This window comes from Triticum dicoccoides, chromosome 2A (genome assembly GCF_002162155.2).
Source record: "Triticum dicoccoides isolate Atlit2015 ecotype Zavitan chromosome 2A, WEW_v2.0, whole genome shotgun sequence".
Lineage (NCBI taxonomy): Eukaryota > Viridiplantae > Streptophyta > Magnoliopsida > Poales > Poaceae > Triticum > Triticum dicoccoides.
This window is the reverse complement of record NC_041382.1, coordinates 627,651,491-627,678,115: the sequence shown is the minus strand read 5'-3', so window position 1 is coordinate 627,678,115 and position 26,625 is coordinate 627,651,491. Positions and strand designations below refer to the sequence as shown.

The 26,625-nt window shown below is 44.7% G+C and overlaps 2 protein-coding genes across 2 annotated transcripts in view; both read left to right on the top strand.

Annotated features, from left to right (window-relative positions):
* Nucleotides 1-3,446, top strand: part of LOC119355855 (inositol phosphorylceramide glucuronosyltransferase 1-like) — a 5,502-nt gene extending 2,056 nt beyond the window's left edge. The window contains exons 4-10 of the mRNA XM_037622738.1: nucleotides 546-694; nucleotides 1,104-1,211; nucleotides 1,317-1,454; nucleotides 1,564-1,704; nucleotides 2,118-2,397; nucleotides 2,481-2,607; nucleotides 3,047-3,446. Coding sequence (XP_037478635.1) covers nucleotides 546-694; nucleotides 1,104-1,211; nucleotides 1,317-1,454; nucleotides 1,564-1,704; nucleotides 2,118-2,397; nucleotides 2,481-2,607; nucleotides 3,047-3,191 — 1,088 coding nt within the window. The 3' untranslated portion in view covers nucleotides 3,192-3,446. The remainder of the gene's footprint in view (nucleotides 1-545; nucleotides 695-1,103; nucleotides 1,212-1,316; nucleotides 1,455-1,563; nucleotides 1,705-2,117; nucleotides 2,398-2,480; nucleotides 2,608-3,046) is intronic.
* A 14,072-nt stretch (nucleotides 3,447-17,518) lies between these two features.
* LOC119355853 (phosphoenolpyruvate carboxylase kinase 2-like) lies at nucleotides 17,519-18,986 on the top strand. The gene is made up of 2 exons (XM_037622737.1): nucleotides 17,519-18,363; nucleotides 18,550-18,986. The coding sequence occupies exons 1-2, from the start codon at nucleotides 17,553-17,555 to the stop codon at nucleotides 18,603-18,605; spliced, it is 867 nt and encodes a 288-aa protein (XP_037478634.1). The 5' UTR covers nucleotides 17,519-17,552; the 3' UTR covers nucleotides 18,606-18,986.
* Nucleotides 18,987-26,625: the final 7,639 nt, after the last annotated feature.

Here is a 26,625-nt window from a genome sequence, read left to right as displayed (position 1 = left end):
ACATAGTAGACAGTTGCACATCCACCACCTTTCAATCACACCTGAATTTTTCAGCCCTGCTGCTCTCTTTGGCCTGTTTTGACCAGCATTTATGATGATTTGTTAGTCTTCTTCATGCACTGTCAGGTCCTCTTTTAAGTTTACAATGGCAACACCAGGGCAATTCGCAAGCTATCCCATCCTCTGCAGAAATTCTCCACTTGCAGTTCATACACACCATCAATACTCTCAGGTGTTAACAGCTTGTGGCTGCAGAACCTGTTTGTAGAGTACTCACATCTTCTTATGATTCCCCATCATGCTTAATGCCGAGGACACTACTACCCCCCTCAACATCAAAACCTATTCCCTCGCTGGGTATGTTCAAGATAGAGGAGGGCATTACGATCATCATGCGAAATATTCTTAAGGAAACTTAGCCCATGGTTTTGGAAAGATTTGTGATGCCCAGTTGGAAGTTATTTTGGGCCTTTGATGATTATATTTAGCATTGTAGTTGATTTTATGTGCTGTATTTAATCGGGATGCTGAATTAATCAATGCAGGGGATCAAGGTTTTCTTAATTCATATTATGCTGATTTTGCTAACTCCCGCGTGTATGAGCCAGACTCACCTTTAACACCTGAACCGGAGACACAGCGCCTTTCTACCTTGTATAATGCTGATGTTGGTCTTTACATGCTAGCCAACAAGGTAATATTCTTTATGTGCACTGATAATGCCTAACACATTAGTATTTATCTGACTAATTATGACCTTTTTGCAAACTTGATACTGCATGCGCCTTATCTTGTTTCTCTGTAAAAAATATATATGCCAGCCATTACTGTATTCCATGTTATTTAAACCTTGTCCTTGCAAAGAAATAGATTCCAGTAAGGTATGCAAGTCACAACTATTCTAGTCTTTTGAATGTATGGAAGGTCACTGATATCACAAACTAAGACAATATCTGTGTTTATTTTTATACTACTTATTTGTTGTCTCGTGCTCATAAAAGTACAAAACCAAACCTTTTTTGGGTGCCCATTAGATGTTAGTTACATGAGTTTTATAGAGCATGATGCTTTGTTTGGGACTCATGGTCTAATTTATGTTGTAGTGGATGGTTGATGAAAAGGAACTTAGAGTTATTCACTACACACTAGGTCCCCTTAAACCCTGGGACTGGTGGACAGCTTGGCTTGTAAAACCTGTGGAGATATGGCAGGTAAAATTCCATCTCATTTATCTATTTTTTACTTATATATGTAATATTTTGTGAAAGTGAATTAGTAGCATGTTGGTGATAAGTTTATGCTCTGTATGATTCCAGGATGTTAGGCAAAAACTTGAAGAATCTCTTCCGGGAACCGGTGGGGGAAGGAACCCTCATGATCAGCTGGTGGTCAAATTTTTATTCATTCTTCCCTTCTGCCTGCTGTTATTTGGTTATTACCAATCATGCTTTCAGGTTAAATCACAGTTCATGTTGCTAGTTTTTTCAACTTTGTAGATATAATACATGTTCTTATAGGAGTTTATTGACCTTTGATCGATCATGGGTGTGATGTTTTTGACAGAACTATAAGGATTTTCCAAGTGTGCAGTCTTTATGTGCGTTTGCAAGAAGAGGCCGTCATAAGTATAAGTCTGAAGAGGCACTTCCATCTTATTCAGCAGTTGGTGTTTCATCATCTACATTTTCTACTTCAAATCAAAGAGTTAGTTACTCCTCTTCAACAGCAAACAAACACTGAATTTGTAGCATGTGTTAAGTAGGTTTTTTCATTCTAACATGAACCAAGGTACTTTCTGCATTTTGCACTTGTAATACATTCTATTGAACGTTGACTATTGGGCATGTATGTATCAGCTTTAAGAATGAATATGAAGCCTAAAGGGACCACCCTTCATGATGATTTTTAATAAAGTTGTCCCAGAATATAAAATAATGTTTATATTGGAAAATATTGGTAAAGCGTTCACCCTGCACAAAACTGGGCCGGGGAGATGGTATCTTGTTCTATATGAATTTACTATCCTAGTTATATTTTGTTACTTAGCTTAATGTTCTTACCGAAATGTGTTGACGATCATGTTATATTGGCCTAATGGGTGTTTAACACTGCCACAGATCTCAAACGGGCCACATCTGAAGCTGCCTTCTTATTTCGGGGCGATTGCTGTGCTAATCTGTTTTATGTCTGCTGGTGTCTCTCTTGCCTTTGCTTTCACTATCATTCCACGACAAATTATGCCATGGACAGGTCTGCTACTGATGTTTGAGTGGACCTTCGTGGCATTCTTCTTATTGTTTGGTAGCTATCTCCGTTTTGTCTATCGATGGGGAAGTATCAGTGCAACTCATGTGGGATATAGCAATTCTGATTCATCAGAGAATCACATGGCTACAGGCATGTTATACTATTTAACTTCTTGCAAAGGTTCATCTTTCTTCTCTAAAATGTTAGGTATCTAACAGCTTGGTCTTTTGCAGGCCATCATCAGCGCAATATATCCGACTTCGACATGGAGGCGACATTTTACTGGACATGGATGGCTGTCATAGCTATCATTACTGTATTTTCACCAACTATCTTGGGTATAACTGCATTATTTACAAAGTAAGACACTTACTGGCCCTTCTCTTTTCTTTCCTATTAATATGAAGAAAGAAGGGGGAGAAACTCTGGTAGTACACCCCACCAATCTTGAATACGTAAAAATGGGGCAATGCCCGGCATTTCCATAGGACTACAGGAACAGGGACTGTTGAAAACTTGGGATTGAGGACTACACCGAGAGGGGATAGGAGGGGTTGCTGGTATGGGAGCTATGACTTGTGGGTGTGTGTGGACTTCCTAGACCACATAATTATCTTGGGGTAGCACGGACCTTTTCTATTTTGTTCGTAAAGGGTAGTGGTGGTGATTTAAGGATTCTGACTTACTCCTGTAGAAATGTAGATTTGTATATTTCACAAACTGTCTGAAAGGCATCTTGTGTGTATGTTTCTCTTGCCAGTAACTGATCAGCCCCTGTGCATGTTCTTTTCTTTGTCAGGCTAGGGTTGATGGTTGCCGGTGGTGTTCTGCTGGCATCTTTTATGACGTATGCTTCGGTGCATCTTGCTATCTCAGCCTTCCACAAGGGTCAAAAAGATAGGAATGGGTCGAGAACTAGAAGAATTTGTTTCTGGTGTTTGTAGTAAGCTTTGTGCCTACGTTGTTAATTTAGTTCATGTTGTTGTACATTTTTACTCAAGGAAATTTTGGTGGTTCCGTTGGCACAGATATTCCACTTTTGTAACACTGATGCCAAATCAAAGGTACATAGGTTCCAATAGTTGACATGCAACTCGCAGGCCTGCAAGTGTAAAGCTTTTTGTCTATAAAACTCTTCCTGCCATTTGCTCGTTGTACAATATGATCGGCGGTTCTATATTAGAACTATGGAACATGAACTGAATTGGTGTTACAAGTGTGCTGGGCTAGTATTAGCCAGAGAACTACGTACAGTAACTGCGGTTTCATTTATTTCAACGTTCTGATTTTATGTAGAATAAAACGATATGTATTGAATCTCCAAAACTAACATGAGCTGATGAGCATGCGGCCTCTGCTCTTTCTGAAGCACCGGCAAAACGCCAGCAGATAAAAGTTTAAACAGGCACGTTGTTCCTGCAGAGAAATCTGCACGTTGGCACTATGGGCCTGTTTGGATGCTTGCATCATTTTTCGGTTTCGTGGAGGTAGAGCCTGTTCTAGGTGATAGGAGTTCTGGGCCATGTTTTGCAGTTGTTTGATTGATTGCATTGCCTCTTCCTCAAGATGCAGAAACGCAAGCACGGCATTTGGTTGTATTTCTGTGCTTCCAAGATGCAACGTTCGGTTGTCTGTTTTACGTCGCACTGATGGTTACTTGCACTGATAATTACTCTCACCTACACGGTGAACTTAACTCGCACCATCACACTTGAACAATTTCATTTATGAGCATTCAAATAAAAACTCACAACATGAGAATCATGTGGAACAACGAGATGAAACTAAGTGATCAAAGGAGATTTTAAAAAATTGACTGACTGATGAATTTGATGAAATTTTTCTAAAATAAGTTCAAACTTGAACATGAAATCGAGGAGTTACCATTAAGGAAACTCGAAATCGATTGCCAGAATGGAATCACTTTGTTGATCCACATCTTCTTCACGTAGACATCGTCGTGAAATGGTGGACCGACAAAGTAGATGATAAAGAGGATAGGTGACAGAGAGGGAGAGAGAGAGGGGATGAACAAAACACCTTCACGTACACACACAAAGTATAGTAAGGAGATAAAGATATATTCATCTATGACGGTCGATCGGGTGTGACTAATTTGAAAAAAAAAATCATCTAAAAAGCCAAATATAAACACTAATTTGAGGATTAACAGTAAACAAAATTAGGAAGCAATCACGAGAACGGGATCCCAACGTCAATGTGCATCTTTTTCGTGTGGAGCTTATCTCAAATCGAAGCACCATTGTATAGATTAGAAGGGATTAGGCGAAGGAGATTGAGGAAGGTGAGGAGAACACACCACGTGCAAATAGCTACGAGAGAATTCCTTATTTGACACTGCTTCAAAATGTGATTCCCTATTTGGCTCTAAGAAAGTTTTTCTTCCCTCTTTGACACTCGAGTTAAATTTGTTTACTTCTTTGACACTCTAGTTCATTTTGTACACTAGCAGTGTTAAATAGGGATATGGAAAGGCGCAAATGCCCCTAATGCATTATGTGACTAAAATTATGTACAAGACTAAATCAATAGTACTGTGACATATTTGTTCAAAGTTAAATGGCCAAATGAGACCCCATGCATTTGGTCATAGAACGAATTTAATTTATGAACAAAGTCCTCAGAATTTAATTAAAAATAAATAAAATATGAGCAAAACCTCAAACATGTTCTTTGTATTGCACTGCCAAGTGAATTGGGAAGGTAAGTTGGATAGTACTGCTACTGCGAAATTGTTGACTGACACGACAGTCGTGCAGATTTTAGATGTTGAACGGAGTATCTTTTCAAGGTGCATGATTTGGTATTTCGGCCGCACATAAACTGCATGATGGCCCTGCGTAACCAAAACATCAACTCGCTAACATGTTCAAGATCCCTCTCTCTGTGTAACACATGTCTGTCTTGGCATATTGCTGATCATGTACAGCTCGGCCATGACAAGTCGTTGACTCTGGAGCAGAGTTGTCAGACCTCGCCCTCGGAGCCGGTCTTGACGCCGAGGCTGGTGATCTCTAGACTTGATGAGATTATTGGGTTAGGTTTTTTCCAGTGTTGCATACAGACTAACGGAGGGGTATTATGGTCCACTGAAAAACAATCTGACGGCAAAGTGTAATGGGATGGACATCAATCTCTACTCCTAATGGACGAATTGGTTGAATAGTTCCCCCCCACTTTCAACCGGTTTATTTTCAACTGGTTTATTTTCAACCGGTTTTTCTTCGTCCCACCTCCCACCAGCCCTTCCCACCGGTTTTTCTCTTTTCTCGTCTGACCGGCAATACCCAATGTATTTATGGTAATCAATCATAATTAATCCACGTATAGTAATAAATCAATCCAGGTATGGTAAGGTCATAACTCAGGAAATTTTGAATATGGTAATTCTCTACTCCTAATGGACGAATTGGTTGAATAGTCCCCCCCACTTTCAACCGGTTTATTTTCAACTGGTTTATTTTCAACCGGTTTTTCTTCGTCCCACCTCCCACCAGCCCTTCCCACCGGTTTTTCTCTTTTCTCGTCTGACCGGCAATACCCAACGTATTTATGGTAATCAATCATAATTAATCCACGTATAGTAATAAATCAATTCAGGTATGGTAAGGTCATAACTCAGGAAATTTTGAATATGGTAATTATATGGTAATATATTTAAATTACCCCAAAGGCTATCAATCCAGGTATGGTAAGGCCATAAATTGGGAAATATCGAATATGGTAATAAATTTAAATTACCACCAGGTATGGTAAGGCTATCCACGTATAGTAATAAATCATATAGTAATAAACCATAATTAATCCACGTATAGTAATAAATCAATCCAGGTATGGTAAGGTCATAACTCAGGAAATTTTGAATATGGTAATTATATGGTAATAAATGTAAATTACCCCAAAGGCTATCAATCCAGGTATGGTAAGGTCATAACTCGGGAAATATCGAATATGGTAATAAATTTAAATTACCACCAGGTATGGTAAGGCTATCGATCCAGGTATGGCACGCCCTCACCTGATCACCTATCACAATCTCCAGCCCCACGCACGCACCAAAGAACCCACCCGGCACCAAACGCAGCTCCTCTCGATCCCCTCGAGTAAACGCCGCCACCGTCGTGCGATCTTCCTGACACAGACGCCGTCGTCGCCTCCTTCCCACCTACGGCGTCCCCCACGTCCATGGTGACGGCGCTCGCGTCCTACACTGACCCTCCGCCTCATATAGGTTGGTCGTTGATGGAGTGGGATGTGCCGCTGTGGTTTGGGGAGGCGCAATCAGGATCTGGTTGGGATCTCAGTGTGGACTCGTTCTCTACGATGAAGGATGGCGCTGCCTTCCTGGCAAATGGGATCGGAGGAAGGGGCTCTACGTCGTGAATGTCGGCGAGGCAGCGGCCGAAGGCGAGCCCGACGGTGAGCACGGGTGTTCGTCCCATGAAATAGGCGGCCACGGAGGGCGGATCTGAGGCCACCCCAATCGCCGGTGGCCCTTCCTCCCATCGCTCATCGCCTCCATTCTCTCTCTCCTCTAAATCTTTGTCGCCCCTGCCTGATTCTGGCCGACGCCATCCGGCTCTCGCATCGACCACCACCAGCACGGCTGCGGACGAGGCGCAACCGTAGACGCCGCCGCCGCCATCCTCATCCACCTCCTCCACCATCCTTCCCAGCCGTCATCGGGGGCACCCGCCATCTGCGCTCTAGCCCACCCGCTCCCTCCTATCCCCTCCCCCTGCCTGCCAGCCCCGTGATCCATCGCACAGATGGCAGGTACTACAGCGACCTCCTCCCTAGCGGATCCGGCCTCCTCTGATGGAGATCCATCCTGGGCACCGCCTTATTCTCATGCGTGCACGTCTATATCAACGTCTCATTCCACCTCACCTGAGCCTTTACCTTCCCACCTCTGCTTCAGATCCACATCACTTTGCAAGGTATGTGCTTGATTGTTCCGAACTGGATCGATGGATTATGCAAGGTACTTTGGGTGTCGTCATTGACGGCAATTGTCACGCCATGCTATAATCGGAGGGGTCCCTCATCGATGATTAGGGTCTTCCGAACTGCACGAGCTCCATTGAGAAGGATGTTTTTAATTCTGGTTTTGCCTACATGCTTTCTTTGCCTATATCTACTTAGCTAATGCCTTCTTATAGATAGTAGCTGCTGAAGTGGTGATCAAAGTTGTTCACTATAAGGAAACAACCATGATAACAAAAGTGTATATTCCCTGACCTTTGACCTGAAGTACTTTTTCATTAGAAACTTGCAACAGCCAGGCATTGAAATTAGCAACAGCTTCGTACGTACTGAACTAATTTGCAGCAACACGTACTGAACTAAGTTAGGTTATGCTCATCGTTCCAACATGCTTAGTGATAACCACCTAGCAAGCTGATCAAACATGAAAAAATTGAAGTGCTACTGCTAATCGTACTATTCTGAATGTGAAAATCTATTTAATTGGCTCTTCTCTAATTGTACACTTGCATAAATCTCAGATCTTGCAAATTACAGTATAACCATAAAAGTCATGCTTTGACTCCTATAGGGCCTTTTGCACTTTAATATGACTAATAATTTGCCTTAATATCACAGATTGTATTACTACCTTTCTAAGTGAATGACATTCAAGAAGGTCATTAAATAAAACCAAGAAATCCTTCTGGTATTGAAGTGTAGAAAAGTTGAGACTATAAAACCAAAAGGTTATATTTACGTTTATTAGAGAAGGTTCTTTACTTTTTATAGGAAAACACAAAATGTTGCGATGTAGAGTCTAGGTGGTGGGCCTCCTTGATCCACTTGGTGGATGAGGGCGACTCCGGTCCTGGCATCCATAGTGCCAGTGATCCAAAAATCATAGGGCCTGGATATAGCTCTAGAAGACGTATGCGGCTTGCGCATCGAGCTTGGTCGTCTCGAGCATGGAGATAGGCAGTTGTAGACCAAGAGCTGGTACAGAGATAGGCGAGTTGTAGACAAGAGCTGGTGGGCAGCAAGAAACGCATGCACACCAAAGAACAAATCTGAGTCACATGCCTACTTCTATTGGTTTCTACAAAGAGCGGCTAGCTTAGATCTTAGACCAGTCGGTCACTGTCGAGGTCGCCAAGGTGATCTTACAGCACCGCCGTGGGGATTTCTCATGATTTTATGTAGGCAAGCCGCAAGCGGTGGTGGTGATTGGCTGGGTGGTGTCGCTGCCTTGGGAAGAGACGAAGTGATGGTAAAAATAAGCAGGATCCGATGATTCTTCCGTGGGGATAGCCAAAGTCAAGATGTCGACTACAGACTCGTCGTAGACTTGCAGCGAACCTGGATGCGGCGAGCCTGATTTGTGGATCGATGGCGGGTCTTGACTTTGTTAGGCCAGGATTGGATGGTTGCGGAGGGTGGTGTGCTTGGTTGGGTTCCCATGGAAGAATGTGGCCTCCTCGTGGATCTGGTCATGCCCATCCTAGAGAACATTGTGTCCCTAGCTCCCTCGAGGAGCAAGGACAGTGCAAGCGGCAGCAGGGGGTAGGGTAGATGTGGGGAGGGATGTCGGCGGCTGCTCGAGGTCATCATGATGAAACCCTTGACGTCCCATCTTTATCAATGGAAGTGGAAGAGCACGAAGTCGAGATTGGATAGGAGTTTGAGTTCTTTTTGGCACCGATCGGTTCCCCATTTTAGAGATGTATTTTTTTGCGTGCGAGCAAACAGTGGGTTGATTCTAAAAGGGATAGGCACTTTTCAACAGAAGTGCATGACGGACCAAAAATATGACCTCATTTTATTCGTTTGATAGATATCGTATTATTCGTTGTTGTTCGTTCGGTGAAATTTCCTAATATTTGATTGTTGTGTTTCTAATTAGAGCACCCCATAATCATCCAATATGAGGGGATGATAAATGAAAGATACTGATTATAAATTTTGAAGAGCCCGTGGCAACGCACGGGCGTTATACTAGTGTCAAATAAGGAACGAAATTTAAAACAAGTGATAAATAAGGGAGAAAAAAGTTTTCAGGGTCAAATAGGAAATCACATTTTGAAGTAGTGTCAAATAAGGAATTCTCTCAATAGCTACATACCACCCCGCACCGTCCACCAATGAGAGCTTACATCCCTTTTGGGTCGGAACGAGCCCGGCTCCTTGAAAACTGTCAATTCGAGCCTCCTCCTCCACCTCCCCTCGCCCCCCTCCCCCGCCCCAAGGGACAAACCGTGGGGTTCTTTGAGAACCGTGCGGGCCAATTTCTTCATGCATCACAAGTAACAAACAACTTAGATTTGCCCCCCCCCCTCCCTCCCCAGCCTGCATGGATGTCTTGCGGGCAACCAAACATGTCATACACTGTTTAAAGGAACACTAGCTGGCAGGGGAGCCTACATCGAGGCCAGTAGGGGCACCCCTACTCAAATATTCAAACGTTAACTTCAGTAATGTTTGCTTATATTTCACAAAAAGTTACTTTAGAATTTCATATTTTTGTAGAAGTGCCCCACTCCACTAATTTGCCCCCACTACAAAAAATTTCTGCGCCACCATTGCGAGGTGGTGCACCACAATCTCGTTAATTATGTCGGTACTCTACTGGAGCAAAAATATTTGACAACTATCCTTTCACATTTCATGATAAACTTGACAACCATCCTTTCACATTTCATGGTATTTCACGGCTCAATGAAGGCAAAACAGGTACCTTCGTTCATGTGGCAAACCTGGTGACGAGGCGCCTCACATGTGCCGCACACGAGCAGCCATCACAAGGATTCATGGGCATGAGAGCATCTCCACCCGTTCAGCCTCCCAGGGCGCCGAAAAAAGCGGCTTGGGGGCGAACTGGCGCTAGGTTGGCCCTGGGGGCGACCTAACTCCCAGCTACGCCTCCAGACGCCGCCCCCAGCCGCGGCAAATTCAAACATAGTGTTTCCCGCTCATAAAATAGACGCCACAAATTCGGCGATCACGCGGCCACAAGTTCGGCGTACAAAAAACAGAAAGGAGGCGCGTGCGCATCAGACGGCGAGGTCGGCCTCCGGCGTCGGCGGAGTCGGCGTGCGCGGGCTTGGCGGGGTCTCTGCGCTGGACGGCGTCGGCGTGGCTTCTGTGTTGTGGGTGTTCTCGGCGGCCTCATCAGTCAGGTTGGCGGCGGCGTGGGCTTGCGCTCGTCGAACTCGGCCTTGATGCGCTCTCAGTACATCTCGATGCTCTGGTTCGTGCCGGTGGTCGGGTCGAGGCAGACGACTTTCCATGCTTCAGCGAGGCATTCCTCCTTCTTGGACGCCCACTTGATGCGTGGCTCGTCGGACCTGGCCGCCGCTTCTTCTTCTTGCTCCTCCTCGCCGGAACAGTCGCCGGCTCCTCCTCCTCCTCCTCCTCCTCGCCCTCCTCCTCCTGCTCCTGCTGCTCCTCCTCGCCGTAGACGTAGCCGAGCTCGCCTTCCATGCCGCCGCTCAGATCCACGGTGTCGTCCGGGGTGGCGAACCCGGGAGACGCGGCGGCCGCGGCCGAGCCTGTGGTGATGATGTCATCCATGTCGGCCTCGGTCTCGTCGGTGTCGCCAAGGTGCGAGAAGGGCAGCGCGCCACGACGGAGAGGGGGCGTCGGGGAGGATGTGTAGGCGGGCGGCGAGTAGTTGTATGGAGGGTACTGCACGCCAGTGAAGGCGGGCGAGGGCGTCCGCTGGGCCGGGTGTCCATGAGGGAAGGTGACGTTGGGGTTGAAACCATCGTGTGCGTTCCCGTCGGCGTAGCCCGGTGAGGGCGTGCATCCCCATGGTTGCGGCGACGGAGAACCAACGCCTTGCTGGCCCCAGAGCGCGTACTAGGCATGGTTGTCGGGTGGGTTCATCATCCCCGCGCCAGTCGCGTCGGCCTCGGCTTGGTCCGCCGCCACCGCACACGCCGTGTTGTCACGGGCCTTCTTGGCGATCACTCGGTTCCGCCGGTCGGCGGTGATCGCCTCTCGTCGCTGAACTTCCACCCTCCACTCGGCGTTCGTCATGCTCGGTGGCTTGGACGGCGGCGTCCTCGGCTTCCTCTGCTTCGGCTGGGCGACGGGGGCGGTCGCGGTTGCCGCAGCGCGGGGAGCGACGTACTTCTTTGGTGGCATGGCGGCGGAGGCGGGCGGGAGATTGCCCGGGGGAATGGAGAGAATGGGAGGGAAGTGGGGGAAAAGCGGGATGAAACGGCGGGAAGAGGCGCTCGACTTGCCGACAGGGCGGACCCACGCGCCCTTTCGCTTGTGCCGGCGCCCCAGGCGCCCAGCAGGGCGCCGGGTTTGGTCTGGGTCCGCCCGGCACTAGTTTCGTCCCGAGCCGGCGAAAAACGAACTTCTGGAGGCGTGACTGGGCTTTTTTTTCGACGCCGGCGCGGCAAAAATGCATAGGAAAAGTCTGTTGGGGGCGTGACTGGAGATGCTCTGAGACTCCCAACACCAGTACATGGTGGAACGGCTCACCCCAACATGTGCCAAAGCTAGACAAAACGGCTCACCCCAACATGTGCCTGGACTTTTATCGTGTGTATTTTTGTGGCACCATGCCACCCTATGAATTTTGTAGGAGTTATTTTACTGTCATTGTCGGAATAAGGTGTAATGTTTGAGCGTGCCTACAATAGCTATAGGGCCTTTAAAAAATATCTGTGTGAATTTCCGAAGATTGAATTTTTTTAACATTATTTATACGTGAAACGTCTGATTTATGGGTTATGTTCTATTACTTTTCCTGTAAAAAATTGTATTCCGCTGCATTATGGGTCTATATGATTCAGATAAATGTATAGGAACTTTGGAGGATTATATTATTTTGAAAATTTTCTGGAGTTGTTTCATTAGTAGGATTGAAGATCAAAGACTTTTTTAAATGCACTGTTTTGCACACGGTTCCAAGGAATAATTTCTATTGAGCCCAACTTTATTGAAAACATTATTTGTTTCTAGTGCAACTATGGCAAACATCCAGTCTGTCAAAAAGTTCATGTGTTGTGAACGTCAAAAAAAAAGTTCATGTGTTTTGTGTGGTGCAACTAAATGACTTTTGTTATAATTTTTTATGTGTTCACAATTCTTGTAGAAAATTAACATGCTATGCCATCTAGTTCTTTATGTTTTTCTTATTCTCATATTTCCAGAATCTTGAATTCCCATTGACTCAAACAGACTTGCCATATCTCTGGTAGTGCATCCAACTCCACAATAACGTGGCGCCATGCCACCCTATGAATTTTGTATGAGCTATTTTATTGTCATTGTCAGAATAAGGTGTAATGTTTGAGCGTGCCTACAATAGCTATAGGGCCTTTAAAAAATATCTGTGTGAATTTCCGAAGATTGAATTTTTTGAACATTATTTATACGTGAAATGTCTGATTTATGGGTTATGTTCTATTACTTTTCCTGTAAAAAAACTGTATTCCACTGCATTATGGGTCTATATGATTCAAAATAAATGTATAGGAACTTTGGAGGATTCTATTATTTTGAAAAATTTCTGGAGTTGTTTCATTAGTAGGATTGAAGATCGAAGACTTCTTTAAATGCACTGTTTTGCACGCGGTTCCAAGGAATAATTTCTATTGAGCCCAACTTTATTGAAAAAATTATTTGTTTCTAGTGCAACTATGGCAAACATCCAGTCTGTCAAAAAGTTCATGTGTTTTGTGGGGTGCAACTAAATGACTTTTGTTATAATTTTTTATGTGTTCACAATTCTTGTAGAAAATTAACATGCTATGCCATCTAGTTCTTTATGTTTTTCTTATTCTCATATTTCCAGAATCTTGAATTCCCGCGAATCAACCTGTGGTTGAGTTGGTTAGGTGGACAGTAGTATCCCCAACCCATCAGGGTTCAAATCCTGGTGCTCGCATTATTTCTGGATTTATTTCAGGATTTCCGGCGATGCACTTTCAGTGGGAGGAGACGTTCCCGTCGACGACGAGGCGCCTACGGTGACTTCGAAAATCTCAAGATGATATGCCGGCTCAGTCTCTCGGACGTGCTCATAGGGATAGGGTGTGCGTGTGTGCGTTCATAGGGGTGAGTGTATGCGCGTGTATATAAGCGCTTGTGTCTGTACTGATGCTCAAAAAAAAAATCTTGAATTCCCATTGACTCAAACAGACTTGCCATATCTCTGGTAGTGCATCCAACTCCACAATAATGTGGCGCCATGCCACCCTATGAATTTTGTATGAGCTATTTTATTGTCATTGGCGGAATAAGGTGTAATGTTTGAGCGTGCCTACAATAGCTATAGGGCCTTTAAAAAATATCTGTATGAATTTCCGAAGATTGAAATTTTTGAACGTTATTTATACGTGAAATGTCTGATTTATGGGTTATGTTCTATTACTTTTCCTGTAAAAAATTGTATTCCGCTGCATTATGGGTCTATATGATTCAAAATAAATGTATAGAAACTTTGGAGGATTCTATTATTTTGAAAATTTTCTGGAGTTGTTTCATTAGTAGGATTGAAGATCGAAAACTTTTTTAAATGCACTGTTTTGCATGCGTTTCCAAGGAATAATTTCTATTGAGCCCAACTTTATTGAAAAAATTATTTGTTTCTAGTGCAACTATGGCAAACATCCAGTCTGTCAAAAAGTTCATGTGTTTTGTGTGGTGCAACTAAATGACTTTTGTTATAATTTTTTATGTGTTGACAATTCTTGTAGAAATTTAACATGCTATGACATCTAGTTCTTTATGTTTTTCTTATTCTCATATTTCCAGAATCTTGAATTCCCATTGACTCAAACATTCTAGAAATAGCTTTTTTCCCGTGCCTGGAATTTGGATAGGTTGGCACGGTATGATCAAATAATATTTTTACCAAATACATTATCATATACTTCCTCCGGTCCTTTTTACTCCGCATATAAGGATTGTCTGAAGTCAAACTTCGTAAAGTTTGACCATATTTATATGAGAAAATATTAACATCTATAATGCTAAATTTATACAATATGAAAAGTAAAGTCATGATGCATCTAATGTTGTTGATTTCACATTCTAAATGTTTGTATTTTTTTCTATAAATTTGGTCAAAGTTTACGAGGTTTGACTTCAGACAAATCTTATATGCGAACTAAAAATGACCGGAGGGAGTAGTATATGGCATTTAGTTGTTATGTGTTTTCTTATTCTCATACTTTTTTTAATCATGCTGATTTTGTGTTGAATCAAATACCTTAATAATATTTTTCAATGAAACTTATTCACGTGTGATCTAGTACGGAAAATGTCGATACAAACCAATAATGAAACTGAGTTATGAATTGGACAAATGGTTTGAGTTGCGAAACATCCTTCATACCAAAATCAGCTTTTAAATACTCCCTCCGTCCGGAAATACTTGTCCTCAAAATGGATAGAAAGAGATGTATTTAGAACTAAAATACATCTAAATATATCTCATTTTATTCATTTTAATGAGAAGTATTTTCGGACGGAGGGAGTAGATGATATCTCCAGATTTGCCTTTTCCCCGTGATATAGCCACCTTCTAGCCAGTGGTGGAGCTATAGCATGCACACTTGGGCGTACAAATTTCACTAAAATCATAATTTTATGACTGTTTTCAATTTACCAGTGGTGGAGCTAACATACACACTTGGGTGTACAAAATTCATTAAAATCATAATTTTATGACTATTTTCAATTTATTTTTTTTGCATAGGTAATCGGCGTTCTTGCAAAATAATGGGTGTACACTTGTACACTCAAGTACCTTTGTAGCTCCGTCCATGCTTCTAGCCTTTGCATGTAGACTCAGATGGACAGATGCCCTAACATTATTACGTTAAGTCTTCCGAATACACTGATGGCAAGTGGTTTGCTAAATGGATCTTAAACGGCATATGCGCGGATAGAACTGAAAAATAGTCGGAATAACTCATCAGCATTTTCACACAAAATACCGCAGCACAAACACAATGTGCCAGGAAGTGGTGTGAAGATTCGAGGCCGATCTCCGTATCTGCTTATGTTCGAGGACGAGCTAGTGCCAACTAAACTACTCCCAGTCCACAGCGCCACATGCGATTTGAAAAAGAAAACAGAACCGCATTCCCTGCAAGAGAGTGTTAAGTGTCAAGTGCAGACCCCCCAAAATATATTCTCCGTGGCGACAGGTACGTGAGAGGCGCAGGAGGACACATGGCTTATATAACTAGGTGATCTTATCAGAAACGGATATGGGGATCCCTTTATCCCGAGTAAATAGCATAAAACTACTATACTTTACAGGCTAGGGTTCCAAAAAACTACCGGTTTTAACTTTTCTCATATAACTACCAAATGAGTGGTCCGCTGTTTCAAAAAAACCCAAATCACCCAGTTGATCACGATTATGACAGTTTAGGCCCACATGTAAGATAACCGTTTGTTTGACCATTTACTTTGACCGTTAACTTACATCTGGGCCTCACATGTAAGTTTTTAAAAAAGCATTCAGGTCCCTATAAGTTTTCTAAAAAACAATCAGGTCCCTGTGACTTTTCTAAAAAAGCAATCAGGTCCCCACGCAGCCAGGAGCTCGATCCCGCTTGGCACGGCAGCGATGCTTCCTCCGGCCGGCGAGCCGCGCCTACAGCGGCGGAATCCATGTCGTGCACCACCTGAGGCTGGCCAGCCGCGCCCGCAGTGGCTGGATCCAAGCTGGTCATCGCCTGAGGCCGGCGAGCCTCGCCCGCAACGGCCGCCATGTCGTGCCTCTCCTGCGGCTGCCGCCACACCATGACTCCCCAGTCGCCTCGCGGTGCCTCGCCTGCGGCCACGCCATGAGTTGCGAGTCGCCTGCCGCCATGCCGCGCCTTGCCTGCGGCGGCCCCCATCCCCTGCCGCGAGCTCCTCAAGCTCGACGCGACGGCCTGCGCCGCTGTGGAGTGCGCACCTCCCGTCGCCGCGGACGAGACCGGCCTCGTCGCCATCGTCGCCACCAGGAGCTCCGGCGAGCACCTGCCACGACTGTTGGGACGCTGGGGAGGAGAGGGAGGGTCGTCGCCGGCTTGGGATGGGCGGAGGGACGCCGGCTTGGGGGTGGGGAGGATCGCCAACTTGGGAGGGGGGTGGGTCGCCGGCTTGGGAGGGGAGAAGGCCAGCACGGGAGGCAGAGAGGAGGGAACAGAAGAGATAGAGAGGAGGAAGAAAGAGAAGAGGAAGAGAAAACTTACATGTGGGCTCCACATGTAAGCTAACGGTCAAACCAAGGTCAAACTAACGGTTTGTTTTGGGTGCGGGCCCAACCTGTCATAATCAGGATCAACTGATAAAGACTCGGTGATTTGGGTTTTTTAAAACAGCAGACCATTTATTTGGTAGTTATATGAAAAAAATTAAAAATCGGTAGTTTTTTGGAACCCTAGCCTGTAAAGTAGTAGTTTTATGCTATTTACTCCATTATCGCCCGTTCCCGTCACGGCGGGGCAAGCGGCCACGTCCCTGGACGCGGCGGAGGCAGGCCGGCCGGCCGTTTATGGCCGGAGGGAGGTCCGGGGAGACGTACGTACGTACGTACATGTGCACGTACCCGTACCTTGGGCCGTCCTGAGCGGGAGGCCCACCGGACCGGAGACGGCCGGAGCTTTTGCCCAAAGCCGGTTCTGTTTTGTGGCGCTACGGTGCGCGGAGTGCGAAACGCACGGTCGACGATGGAACCGTGCTCTGGTTCGTAGCGCGGCGGTCTACGTCGACGTGGCGGCTTGCTACTCCAATGTGGCCGCCAAGTCACGCGCTTGCTAGAATGCGGTGTGTGTTTGACTGCTTACGTGTCTCCTCGACGCAGTGGCTCTCTACCACGTGGAGACAGTCGTTGTGCACCGGCAACTTTAATAATTATCAAATATGGATTAATTATTACGCATTGGGTCCACATGGAATCTTCTCGAAAAAATGAGATGTGATCTTGGTCATTGTAATGACGACGAGGTCCTGCTTGGTATAGTGTTTGACAAAGACTCAGGTAGATTAGTCGTGCTGCTTGACTCCTGCTGATCCAAATGTATCCGACTAATCGCAATTGTGATAGAACTGGATAAGATTATTACGGGCATTGTATCTGTACAAGACAACCTTAAACGGAGCTGCATAGTGGTCTAGTAGAAGGAGTAGTAACCAACGCGAGGGTAAAACTGGAATATGGTCCGATCGAGCAGGATCCGCATATTCGGCGGCAGCCCGAAGTTCCGGCGCCCCGTTAAATAGGCGGCCACCGGTTCGCGAACCAACCATCCTCCGAGAAAAGCACCGTGAGAGGGTAAAAAAAAAACAGATCTGCCATGAGTGAGGAACTCGAGCGGGACTACGAGATCGGGGAGGAGATCGGGCGCGGCCGCTTCGGCGTCGTCCGCCGCTGCGCGTCCCGCTCCTCCGGCGACCTCTACGCCGTCAAGTCGGTCGACCGCTCGCGCCTCGCCGACGACCTGGACCGCGGCCTGGCCGAGCTGGAGCCCAAGCTGGCGCAGCTGGCCGCCGCGGGCAACCCGGGCGTCGTGCAGGTGCACGCGGTGTACGAGGACGAGGCGTGGACGCACGTGGTCATGGACCTCTGCGCCGGCCCCGACCTGCTCGACTGGGTCCGCCTCCGCCACGGCGCGCCCGTCCCGGAGCCCGAGGCCGCCGCCGTGGCCGCGCAGCTCGCCGAGGCCCTCGCGATCTGCCACCGCCGCGGCGTCGCGCACCGCGACGTCAAGCCGGACAATGTGCTCCTCGACGCCCCCGACGGCGGGGACGGGCCCGTGCGGGCCCGGCTCGCGGACTTCGGGTCGGCGGCGCTGGTCGGCGGCGGGGAGGGCGCGCGGGGGCTGGTGGGCACGCCGCACTACGTGGCGCCCGAGGTGGTGGCGGGGGACGAGTACGGGGAGAAGGCGGACGTGTGGAGCGCCGGGGTGGTCCTCTACGTGCTCCTCACCGGCGGCGCGCTGCCCTTCAGCGGCGAGACGGCGTCGGACGTGTTCGCGGCCGTGCTGCGCGGGAGCCCCCGGTTCCCGCCGCGGCTGTTCGCCGGGGTGTCGCCGCTGGCCAAGGACCTGATGCGGCGCATGATGTGCCGCGACGTCTCCCGGAGGTTCTCCGCGGAGCAAGTCCTCCGTAAGCGCCCGCCCGTACACCACCTTGATTCTTTCTCCAGATTGGGGCATGGGCAGCGCTGCATTTGGAATATCCGAGGACTCCAAAAGTGCACGATTCGTTCTCTAGAATTGTTCAACCGTCCGTATCCATCTCCTACTAGCTTTACCCTGTAATAATCTGAACCAAATTGGTTGATGATCGCAGGGCACCCGTGGATCGTGAGCGGAGGGGGCGCCCGAGAGGCGGTGCAGCCGACCTGAGGGGCCCGTAGCCGGCCCGGCCCGGCCCACGTACGTCGACTCTTCCTCCCGTGGAGACAACGTGTCTAGCGTCCTTGTATATGCGACGAGAGTGTGCGAAGTACGTACTGGTAGTACTAGTAGAGAGAGAGCTTTGGGGTACCATTGTATAAATCCGGAGTGCCGAGGTGCCAGCCAGGGTTTGGCTCTAGGAGCTAGTATCTTTTTTTTCTTCTCCTTTTTTCTTGCTGGGCTTTTTTTTGCTGCCTTGGTTAGAGAACGCCTGCCTGTTCGGTTTCTGCGTGTGCTGGGATATGCTGCCTGCCGCTCATGTACAAACTAACCTGCTTGCTTGCTTGTATAAAGTCTACTATAAATAAGATTGATCTTTGTTCCGTTTTCCATTGTGCTTATTGAATCGTCCGATCCACTCCCACATGGGCAGTACATCCATGAGTGAATGGTGCACGTACAGGTTGCGGTTCATATGTTGACTTTTATCTACCCTGCTGTCCTATTTACCCTTCGCTTGGACGCAAAATCTGACTGACAACTCCGTTCATTTTACTGCCTCTCTACGTTCTTGACATCTGTGGCATATCTCGGTCCTCTTCAACGCTGTGGTGCTAGTTAAGCTGCAGGTTAGTAACGTGGCTACGAACAAGCCGACTGGATAACCCCACCTTATCTTTTGGGATGAGCTGCTTTATCCACCCGTCTTGTCTCGGTTGTCCTGTACGTTTGAGTTGTTTCTCAAAGTTGGTTTTTGTCTGAAGTAGCTGTCCACTTGTGACCAGAGTGTCACTAAACGAGTTGTGTAATTGCAAATCGATCGAGCCAGCTTCATGAACTGAGCTTAATCAGATGGTCAGGACTTAATATGGATGCTAGCATTTTTTTTGAACTTATTTTAGAACTTTGCAGCGGTGTTTATTCGGTGAAAAACATCATTTCCGTTGATTACGAGACATCTACGATGACTTTGTGTTAATATACGGAAACTAGTCCATCTGAATTTAAGTCTCCTGAGACATCACCAATCCACCTGGATTAAAGTCTTAACTTAATATGGATGCCAGCATTTTTCTAAATTTATCTTTGAACTTTGTAGTGATGTTTATTCATTGAAAGGCCGTCGACCGCGAGACACCTATAGTATCTTTGTGTCAATATAAAAAATGTACCGGCTTAGGATATTAGTAGTGCGTTTGTATTGTGTCTCGAAAGAGTCAATTGCAAGAAACCATCACATTTGTGGCTAGGTTTGCAGGAAACTAGCAACTCGTTAATCTGTTGCAAAAAAATACCGTAAAATCTCTTAACCCGTTGCAAAAAGCACTGAACAGTCGTTTAGCCTCGTTTGATCTCTTTTCCGACAGGTGGGCCCCGAAAATGCTGACGTGGCATGACGGACAGGCAAACGGCGCCGTTAGGAACAAAACGGTCAAGACGCCGCGTCGGTCGGTCCTTGTCAGACAGTCCCCCCCCCCCGCCCCTGTCCTCTCTCTCGCCCCGCTCCCCTCTCCTCGCTCGCCCCTGCTCGCCGCCGGTGATGGACACCTCGCGTGGTGGTGATGATGGCGGTGGCGGTGGTGCTGGCGATGCATCTGGTGGCAGTGGTGCTCCTGCAGATCCAACAGAGGTTTGCGGCAGTTCAAACCCATCTCAGGCTCCGCCTCTTCCACAGCCGCCGTCGCTATCTTACTGTGTTGAGTACGCGGCGGCGAGGGCGTTCGCCAAGGCCATGAAGGAAGATCCAGAGGGGAGCCATCACTACGCATCCTCCTTCGGCGGTGTCTCGTAAGTTTTCTCTTTCCGTACCCCGATTTGGTTTCTAGGGACAGGGTTCTAACTGTTTGTGATTCTAGTGTTATAGGATGTTGTTGTAGGTTGTTTATGTGGTCAGGCATGTAAGTGAAGTGTTTACGTAGTTCTAGGGTTCTAAGTGTATGTAGTAGGCACCTAAACATTAACTGAAATTACTGAATGTTAAACTCAATTCGGACCTACTCAATTACATGAAATTACTGAATGTTAAACTCAACTTCAACCTAGTCAATTACTGAATTTACAACTGAATATTTAAATGAAAATGTTACTGAATTTATAACTGAATCCTGTACTGAATTGTTAAGTGAACAAATTACTCTAACTGAATTTTTAATTGAAACTTTAACCGAAACTTTAACTGAATAGTTACCTCTAACTGAATTTTCAACTGAAATTGTATTTTTAACTGAAATTGTATCTTTAACTTTTAACTGAATTTAAGTGAAACATTAACTGAATTGTTTGTACTAAGTGAATATATAACTGAATCTTTAACTTTTAACTGAATTTTTAACTTAAACTGTAATTTTAACTTAAACTGTATTTTTAACTGAAACTTTAGTTCAATCTTTAAGTGAAACATTAACTGAATTGTTTCTACTAACTGAATATATAACTGAATCTTTAACTTTTAACTGAAACTATGTTTTTAACTGAATCTTTAGCTTTTAACTGAATCTTTAACTTTTAACTGAATTGCTTTACTTGAACTGTAGATTGAATGATGAAGTGTGGGAAGTCAGATTCCATTTCCATGATAGAGATAATCTTGAAAGACGCCTAAATGTGGATGATATCACATTTTACAATCTGATTGCACTAATAGAGCTTGAAGGATATGGGATGACAGACTTTATGTATTATGTGAGAGATCCAGGTGTTGGGGTTTTAGGTGTGGAAGAACTGACAGATGATGATAAGGTGGGGGAAATGTTGGATGACCTAGTTATCAAAGGTCAGAAGGTGGTGAACATAACAGTCATCAGAAGTGATGCTCCAAGACCTAGGGATTTGAACATTGGACCAGTTTGTGAGGAGCAGGTTCCATTATCTGAAATAGGTGTGCCAGTGGTGTATGAGATAGATACAACAGGAGTACTGTTTCCTAGCCCAACAAAGCCACAACCAGTGCCAGTGCGGGTCATTAACACAAAGGAGAGTTCATTTTAAAAACAGAAGCATGCACCAGTACCAGAATTTGCAATGGAGATTGGTGAAGAGAGGCATGAGTATTTCATGGAGCAAGACCAAGATCAAGAGCAAATTGAGCAACTGATGGAGCAGAAGAGGAATGAAGAGATTGAGAAGTTCAGGAAAAAGGGGAAAGAAAAAGAGAAATACAAGGCAGCTAAAAGAAAACGTCCAGAGCTAATGGCTGAAGATTGATAGTGACACAGATTTACTAGCAGATGAGGATATAATTGCTAGGCTTGAGGCTATGAAGAAGCATAGAGATGATCCACTTCATCATATTGAAGGGGACACTGATGTGGATGAGCCATATAAAGCAGATGAGGAGGAGGAGGAGGAGGAGGAGAAGGCACCAGAGAAGGAGGAGGAGGAGGAGGAGGAGGAGGAAGGGAGCAACATAGGAGGAAGTAGAAGAGGAAGTAAAAGAAAGGGGCCAACTACAAGATCTCATGCTAGTTTGGATGAGATTATTGAGGAAGATTGGTTTCCTTCATCTGACGAGGAGAGCAACCCTGGTGACCTAAGTCAGGAGGACAATGATGGGGCTCAAATACCATGTGTGAAGCTTCCAGCTGATAGGAAGAGCAGGGCTAAAAAGAAGAAGCCCAGAGTTTGGTATGATAAGCAAAGGGAGAACCCAGAAGAGCAATTTATGAAGAAGCTTTGTTTCCTAGATGTGACCCAGTTCAGGAGGGCACTTCTTAATTTTCACATCTCACAAAATAGGAACCATGCCTTCCACAGGAACTGTCCAGACAGGATTATAGATGTCTGCAAATTTGAGAATTGTCCATTTTCATTGCAGCTTCTCAGATAGCACATGAGAAGACATTTGATACGTCCATTTTGCATCATGCTTTTATATCAATATTTATTACATTATGGACTGTTATTTCACTTTATGTCACAATACTTATGGCTATTCTCTCTTATTTTACAAGGTTTACATAAGGAGGGAGAATGCCGGCAGCTGGAATTCTGGGATGGAAAAGGAGCAAATATTAGAGACCTATTCTGCGCAACTCCAAAAGTCCTGAAACTCCATGGAACATCTTAAAATAAATAAAGAAAAATTCTCACCAAAGATGAAGGCCAGGGGGCCCACACCCTGCTCATGAGGGTGCGGGGCGCCCCCCTAGGGTGCGCCCCCTACCTCGTGGGCCCCCTGGTGGCTCTCCAACGTCCATCTTCTCCTATATGAAGTCTTTCGATGAGAAAAAAGTCGTAAGGAACTTTTCGGGACGAGACTCCGCCGCCACGAGGCGGAACTTTGGCGGAACCAATCTAGAGCTCCAGCAGAGCTGTTCTGCCGGGGATACTTCCCTTCGGGAGGGGGAAATCATCACCATCGTCATCACCAACGCTCCTCCCATCGGGAGAGGGCAATCTCCATCAACATCTTCACCAGCACCATCTCATCTTCAAACCCTAGTTCATCTCTTGTATCCAATTCTTGTCTCAAAGTCCAAGATTGGTGCTAGTAGGTTGCTAGTAGTGTTGATTACTCCTTGTAGTTGATGCTAGTTGGTTTATTTGGTGGAAGATCATATGTTCAGATCCTATATGCATATTATTACCCCTCTGATTATGAACATTAATATGCTTTGTGAGTAATTACGTTTGTTCCTGAGGACAAGGGAGAAGTCTTGCTATTAGTAGTCATGTGAATTTGGTATTCGTTTGATATTTTGATAAGATGTATGTTGTCCAGACTCTAGTGGTGTTATGTGAACGTCGACTACATAACACTTCACCATTATTTGGGCCTAGAGGAAGGCATTGGGAAGTAATAAGTAGATGATGGGTTGCTAGAGTGACAGAATCTTAAACACTAGTTTATGCGTTGCTTCGTAAGGGGCTGATTTGGATCCACATGTTTCATGCTATGGTTAGGTTTACCTTAATACTTTTGTTGTAGTTGCAATGCTTCCAATAGAGGTTAATCATAAGTGGGATGCTTGTTCAAGTAAGAACAGCACCCAAGCACCGATCCACCCACATATCAAATTATCAAAGTATCGAACGTGAATCATATGAACGTGATGAAAACTAGCTTGACGATATCCCCATGTGTCCTCGGGTGCGCTTTTCCTATTATAAGAGTTTGTTCCGGCTTGTCCTTTGCTACAAAAAGGATTAGGCCACCTTGCTGCACTTTATTTACTTTTATTACTTGTTGCTCGTTACAATTTATCTTATCACAAAACTATCTGTTACCACTTATTTCAGTACTTGCAGAGAATACCTTGCTGAAAACCGCTTATCATTCCCTTCTGCTCCTCGTTGGGTTCGACACTCTTACTTATTGAAAAGACTACGATAGATCCCCTATACTTGTGGGTCATCAAGACTCTTTTCTGGCGTCGTTGCCGGGGAGTGTAGCGCCTTTGGTAGGTGGAATTTGGTAAGGAAAAATTTATATAGTGTGCTGAAATTTACTGTCACTTGTTACTATGGAAAGTAATTCTCTGAGGGGCTTGTTCGGGGTATCTTCACCCCATCCAGTAGAGCAAAGAGTTGCTCCTCAACCTACTGAACCTATTTAAAATGAAAGTCCTTTTGAATTTCCTTCGGGTATGATGGAAAAACTGCTAGCTAACCCTTTTATAGGAGATGGAACAAAGCATCCTAATGAGCACTTAATATATGTGGATGAAGTTTGTGGATTATTTAAGCTTGCAGGTATACCCGATGATGTTGCTAAGAAGAAGGTCTTCCCTTTATCTTTGAAGGGAGACGCACTGATGTGGTATAGGCTATGTGATGATATGAGATCATGGGACTATAAAAGATTGAAGTTGGAATTTCGTCAAAAGTATTACCCTATGCATCTTGTTCATCGTGATCGCAATTATATATATAATTTCTGGCCTCGCGATGGAGAAAGCATCGCTCAAGCTTGGGGGAGGCTTAAATCAATGTTATATTCATGCCCCAATCATGAGCTCTCAAGAGAAATGATCATTCAAAATTTTTATGCTCGGCTTTCTGAAAACAATCGCACCATGCTCGATACTTCTTGTGCTGGCTCTTTTATGATGAAGACTATTGAATTTAAATGAAATTTATTGGATAGAATTAAACGCAACTCTGAAGATTGGGACCTCGACGAAGGTAAGGAGTCAGGTATGACACCTAAGTTTGATTGTGTTAAATCTTTTATGGACACCGATATTTTCCGTAAGTTTAGCACTAAATATGGACTTGACTCTGAGATAGTAGCTTCTTTCTGTGAATCTTTTACTACTTATGTTGATCTCCCTAAGGAGAAGTGGTTTAAATATCATCCTCCCATAGAAGTAAAAGTAGCTGCACCTATTAAAGTTGAAGAAAAGACCGTCACTTATAATGATCCTATTGTTCCTACTTCTTATGTTGAGAAACCACCTTTCCCTGTTAGAATAAAGGATCATGCTAAAGCTTCAACTATTGTTTGTAAAAGCAATATTAGAACTTATACACCTCCCGATCAAGTTAAAGTAGAACCTAATATTGCTATTGTTAAAGATCTCTTGTCTGATAATATTGATGGGCATGTTATTCAGTTCGAAGGTGAAACTGCTAGAATTGCTAAACCTTGTGTAAAGATAAACATAGACCTGTGGTAGGCGTGCGTGTTATTTCTGTTAAAATAGGAGATCATTGTTACCATGGCTTATGTGATATGGGTGCGAGTGCTAGTGTTATACCGCATACTTTATACGAAGAAATTAAGAATGAAATTGCACCTGCTGAGTTAGAAGGTATTGATGTCACAATTAAACTTGCCAATAGAAATACTATTTCACCAATTGGAATTGTTAGAGATGTTGAAGTCTTGTGTGGGAAAACTAAATATCCTGCTGATTTTCTTGTTCTTACCTCTTCGCAAGATAGCTTTTGTCCCATTATATTTGGTAGACCCTTCTTGAACACTGTTAATGCTAGGATAGATTGCAAAAAGAATGTTGTTACTATTGGCTTGGATGATATGGTTCATGAGTTTAATTTCTCTAAATTTAGTAAACAACATCATGAGGAAGAATTACCTAGTAAGGATGAAATTATTGGTCTTGCTTCTATTGCCGTACCTCCAAGTGATCCTTTAGAACACTATTTGCTGGACCATGAAAATGATATGTTCATGAATGAAAGAAGGGAAATAGATGAAGTATTCTTTAAACAGGAACCTATTCTGCATCACAATTTGCCTGTCGAAATCTTAGGGGATACTCCTCCACCCAAGGGTGATCCCGTGCTTGATCTTAAACCGTTGCCTGATAATCTTAAATATGATTATCTTGATGAAAAGAAGATATATCATGTTATTATTAGTGCTAACCTTTCAGAGCACGAAGAAGAAAGATTATTGAAAACTTTGAAGAAGCATCGTGGTGTTATTGGATATACTCTTGATGATCTTAAGGGCATTAGTCCCACTCTATGTCAACATAAAATAAATTTGGAAGCAGATGCCAAACCAGTTCGTGATCCTCAACGACGTCTAAATCCTAAAATGAAAGAAGTGGTAAGAAAAGAAATACTAAATCTTCTGGAGGCAGGTATAATCTATCCCGTTGCTCATAGTGAGTGGGTAAGTCCTGTCCATTGTGTCCCTAAGAAGGAAGGTATTACTGTTGTTCCTAATGATAGACGAATTGATTCCACAAAGAATTATCACAGGTCAAAGGATGGTAATTGATTTCTGCAAATTAAATAAAGCTACTAAGAAAGATCATTACCCCTTACCTTTTATTGATCAAATGCTTGAAAGATTATGCAAACATACACACTATTGCTTTCTAGATGGTTATTCTGGTTTCTCTCAAATGCCTATGTCGGCTAGAGATCAATCAAAGACTACTTTTACATGCCCTTTTGGTACTTTTGCTTATAGACGTATGCCTTTTGGTTTATGTAATGCACCTGCTACCTTTCAAAGATGCATGATGGCTATATTCTCTGACTTTTGTGAAAAGATTTGTGAGGTTTTCATGGATGATTTTTCCGTCTATGGTCCTCTTTTGATGATTGCTTGAGC